The 5,092-nt window shown below is 39.4% G+C and overlaps 1 protein-coding gene across 1 annotated transcript; it reads left to right on the top strand.

The window, feature by feature from the left end:
• Nucleotides 1-230: 230 nt before the first annotated feature.
• Nucleotides 231-1,184, top strand: LOC107294590 (olfactory receptor 1361-like). The gene has a single exon (XM_015823869.1). It carries the CDS (start codon nucleotides 231-233, stop codon nucleotides 1,182-1,184), a length of 954 nt encoding a protein of 317 aa, XP_015679355.1.
• Nucleotides 1,185-5,092: the final 3,908 nt, after the last annotated feature.

Genomic DNA, 5,092 nt, shown 5'->3' with positions numbered 1-5,092 from the left:
AGAAAAGGAATGTATGACAATACCTATGCAAAAGGGCTTAGACGAAAAAAAAATCAGACTTCGAGTGGGAGGTTGAAAAAAGATATAAAGTAATAACAAACCATTTTCAGAGCGCAGCCAAGAAACCTGGACAGAGGCAAGCAAGGGAAATCAAGCGTGTGTTTGGGGTGTCTTTACTTACTCTTGTTCCTTTTATTTTATTTTGTCTTCCGTCCTCACCTTCCAACAGGATGGAGACAGATAACAGAACCATCATATTAGACTTCATCCTCCTTGACATCTCAAGCCAACGAGAATGTGACATGTTGCTCTTTGCCATTTTCTTGATCATGTATGTCATCACAATGTTGGGAAATCTTATCATTGTTTTGGCCATCCGACTAGACTGTCATCTCCGTCACACTCCAATGTACTACTTCCTTAGCAATCTGTCACTGGTAGATATATGTTTCACATCAACCACAGTGCCCAAAATGTTGGCTGGTGAATTCTCTGGAAAGAGGAGGATCTCATATGGTGGGTGTTTGTCTCAAATGTACTTCTTTATCGCTTTTGGCATCACTGACAGCTTTCTCCTGGCCTCCATGGCATTGGATCGCTACGTGGCCATCTGTCGACCCCTGCACTATGCCACCATGATGAGAAGACACGTATGCCAGCTGTTGGTGGCAGCTTCTTGGCTGGCTTCTCACCTCCATTCCCTCCTACATACACTCCTGATGTCCCGTCTCTCTTTCTGTGCCTCCAACCATGTTCCTCACTTTTTTTGTGATGTCTTTCCACTGCTCAAAATTGCTTGCTCCAACACAGCTCTGAACACTCTGGTGGTACACTCAGAAGGTGCTTTCATTGTCAATGGAGCTCTGATGGTTGTTGGCCTTTCCTATGCACGCATCCTGGTGGCTGTACTGAGGGTCCCTTCAGCCAACGGAAAGAAGAAGACTTTTTCCACCTGTGGGTCCCACCTGACAGTGGTTTCCTTATTCTATGGCACTGTCATCTGGGTGTACTTCCAACCCTCATCCAGTTTCTCACCTAAGAAAGACACGCTGGCTGCCATCATGTACACCATGGTCACTCCTATGCTCAACCCTTTCATCTACACTCTGAGGAATGACAGGATGAAGGAGGCCCTGAGGAAACTATTCAGAAGGAAATTAAGCATCCAAGACATACAGCCCTAATATTTCCCATATTTGTGCAGTAATTGTTTCTGCTCTGCCATTTCCACGCTCCAAGGTATCATCCTGAGACGTTTTGCGCAATGAACTTCAGTTATTTACTTATTTAAAACATTTATATGGTTGCCCAATTCAGCCAAGGTGACATTGGGTAGCTTAGCCCACCCTCAAAAGCAAAAAAAAACAAACAAAAAAACCCTAACAAGAAGAATACAAATCTCAGGACATATACCTACAAATAATAATAAAACAGGAAAATAAGAAAATGGTGATCTGAACAACAATAACAGCATCATCCAATTGGAGCTCCAGCACAGCATGGCCCAAAGGCCCGTGGAAAGAGCCAAGTGTTGACAGCCTTTCTAAAGACAGTTGAGGCCAAAGGAAGCCTTGGTCACACTAGTCACACAAGGAAGAAAAGAAGCTCCCCCCAAAAATAATAATAATTTCTGGACTACATGTCGTCCTTGTTCTTATGTAATCTTTTGAATCTGCTACACGAGGGGGTGTTCGTTTTTCCACCTGGTTTATTATTAAACATCTGTCCTTCAGTGATCACACATTAGATCGGTAATAGGAGCAGCCCGCCTTAACAAAACGCCCTCCGCACTTCCCTAGTTCTTAGCAAGCATGGGTATAGGACAGGAAGATACCCCAGTGTCTTGAAAATATTGGAAATTTCAGCTTCAGTTTACATAAATAAATATAGCTCATGGCAAGAGTTCATGGGAGCAGCAGTTAGCATCCTGAGCTAAAATTTGCTATCCTGGCTACACATAGGGATGAACTGAAATTGTTGGAGTTAAAACCTTGAATGACTTGGAACATCCTTATCTAAATATCCAATCATATCAGGATCTGCTACCAGGAGGAAAAGCAGTAGAAGCACTTATTTTTTAACCAATAGTTGAAAGTAGAATCCAACTAGAGCAGGGATCTTCAAACTCAGCTCTTTTATGACTCATGGACTTCAACTCCCAGAATTCCTCAGCCAGTGTGCCTGGCTGAGGAATTCTGGGAGTTGAAGTCCATGAATCATAAAAGGGCCGAGTTTGAAGACCCCTGAACTAGAGGGTGTGGGCAGAATATTATACTGCTCTATAATCAAGCAATGGTCTTGCCAAAATCCCTCTAGAAAGGATTCTAGGAAGTCTACCCAAACTAGATTCCATTTACATAACAGTACATTGCCCTGATTTGCTTCTTCCATCTTTATTTCTGGTCACAGCAGACACAAACTGTTATCCACATGAAAAGAAGGGAAAATGAGAGCACTTCCTCTGGTCTTTTCCATTCCCATTGATAGCTGTGTGAACAAAAGTTGCCATATTAGTAAAGCAAGTATAGTATTTGTGGTGGAAACAGTTATGGACTTTCCCAATTTGATGTCTTCTGTATGTGATGGACTTCAATGCCTATAAATTATGAGAGTCCATCACATCTGGAAGGGACCAGATTAAACATTAAATACACACTCCTTAAAGTGTACAGGTCTGATTAAGATATCTAACTATTAAAGCAAACTTGAAGAGCATCTTGAGAATGGTTTTTAAATTAGTTATCCATCCTATATTTAACTATTTTGCTGATAAGAATGTTCTATTTTGTCAAAGGCTTTGCTGAAATATGATAGATTATTATACCACTTTGCTCTAATGTACCAAGAAAGTTATTTTAAAAAGAAAATAAAATTATTCTCATAAGAGTTGATCCTTTCAAATATCAGCAGAATTCTATCAATGGCTGCATTCTTTTTAAGGTGCTTACAAATGAATCCTTCATTGCATGTTGATGAATCTTCCCAAGTATTAATGTTATACCAACTGATGTGCCTGGCACGTGAGGGAGGGGGGAAGGAATGGAGGGAGGGAAGGATTGTCTGCCATCCTCAATACATCCAGGGTAGAATCCAAGAGATTCAGCATGAGCAAGTTGCCACTGATCTATTTGTTTCATTCACTCCTCTCTCAAAGTTGCACCTGCTATATTAGTTTCCTGAGATACAATCAATGCGTTATAGAGCTCATTCAATGTGAGAAAAATTAATTTCCTTTATTAATACTCTGTTTCCTAAAGTTGGAAACATAATTGTGCATCTATAGAGGCAGAGGCAGACAGATAGATACGGACAGATAATCTATACTGGATGCTATTCATTTGGGAATACCTATTTGTTTTGTAAAATTGATAGTGATTATTTCACTTGGAGAGATTTTTTTTTTTTTAAAAGTAAGGAACCCATGATTTTGTTTAATAGGAAACTAACTGAAAGCATATTTGGTCTTCAATCCACTTTCTATATTTCTGTCTAAAATAATGGGTATCAAGATTGAGGTAATAGAAAAATGATTAAGCTATTAAAAATGAACTAGAGCAATCAAGATGAAATTTTGGCAATTCAAATCTTAAAATTTTAAAAAGAATCTTGCCTCCTTTATTGGCATTCTAATAGATTTTTACACATACATTAAAAGTAACTTTCCTATTTTGGGGGATTTATTGAGAAATACAATAATATGCATGTGCACGGGCACACACACAAAGACACACCTGGACTAGTTAACTCAACAATTAAAAATTATTTTTAAAAAGGTTCTCCTTGGTTTCAAATTTGAACCTTGTATATGCTAGGCAAAGATAGTAGCCATTCTGCCTTTAGTAGCTATTCCATAACTAAAGTGAGCTATACAAGCTATTAAAGAGCAAAGTAAGCAGTGAAGGCTTTCTTTCCTCTACAACAGACATGTCAAACTCGTGACATCACGTGACGTCACGTGACGTCATGTGATGTATCGGAACTTTTCCCCCATTGCCAGCAATGGGGTGGGCGTGGTTTCCTCGTGACGCATCTGGCCCATGGGACAGCAGTTTGACACCCCTGCTCTACAGTGTAGCTAAGAATAGCTGAAGTTAGCCTACATTAACAGACATATATAATCCCAAATGTGCTATTCCAGATAGGTAAGAATATTCAAGGTAACTGACAATCCTAACTTTAACCCATCCTGCAGTAGAGGCTTCTGCAGCAATAAAAAATGAAGAATTGCAACATACATTTCTTTTTTTATTCATTTAGGAAGAAATAGCAAAGTCATTAATATTTATTTAAAGGCATGCAAGAATTTTCATTTATGGGTTAAAATCTAAAACATCTTAAATATTTTCCCTCCTACCCTCCAGAATCTCCTTAATTAGAGAGAGAGAGAGAGAGAGAGAGAGAGAGAGAGAGAGAGAGAGAGAGAGAGAGAGAGAGAGAGAGAGAGAGAGGTCTCTGTGGAAGAAGAAACAGCTAACCATTTAAAGAAACAAACTATAGTTGTTCCCATGAGGGTCTTCTTCAAGAAGTAGTGAGAATTACATCAGCTTCTCAGGGAGATGATGGTGGAATAAGGGAGGGTGGAGAACTTCATAAAACAGTATAAGAAATCATGAAACAAAGGCACCTAAAGCTGTCTCACAAGAACTGAGAAAGGAGATTCATACTCTCTGCTCAGGTATGATGGGATCATGATCCATGCCACAATTAGCCAATAGGAGTAATAGTTTCAGAGGGACTTTCTGTTTTCATAGTAATGTATTTTACTTCAGTGTATTCAAAATCAAGACAAGTCAGTTCTTGCTGCATTGGGGTGGGGTGGGGGGTGAGTAGAAAGAATCCTTTATCTATTCTGATTAAGAGACTCCTACACTTCTAACCTACCTGTATGTCCTATCCTGATGGCACCACAGAAAGGGACTGAAGAATTCAGACGGTTCACCAGAAAAGAGAGAAAAATAATAAACTCCCCAAACTATAGGGTGAGTTGAAAATAGGTTCAAACATTATCTTGACAAAAGGAGAACTGAGTCAAATTTCTTGTGGGATGAGGAGAGGAAGAGTATGATGTGATTTTTTTATGCCAATAGGTACA

The sequence above is a fragment of the Protobothrops mucrosquamatus genome, unplaced genomic scaffold (genome assembly GCF_001527695.2).
Source record: "Protobothrops mucrosquamatus isolate PMUCROS unplaced genomic scaffold, P.Mucros_1.0 scaffold_13, whole genome shotgun sequence".
NCBI classification, from domain to species: Eukaryota; Metazoa; Chordata; class Lepidosauria; order Squamata; family Viperidae; genus Protobothrops; species Protobothrops mucrosquamatus.
This window is presented reverse-complemented; position numbering and strand designations above follow the sequence as displayed.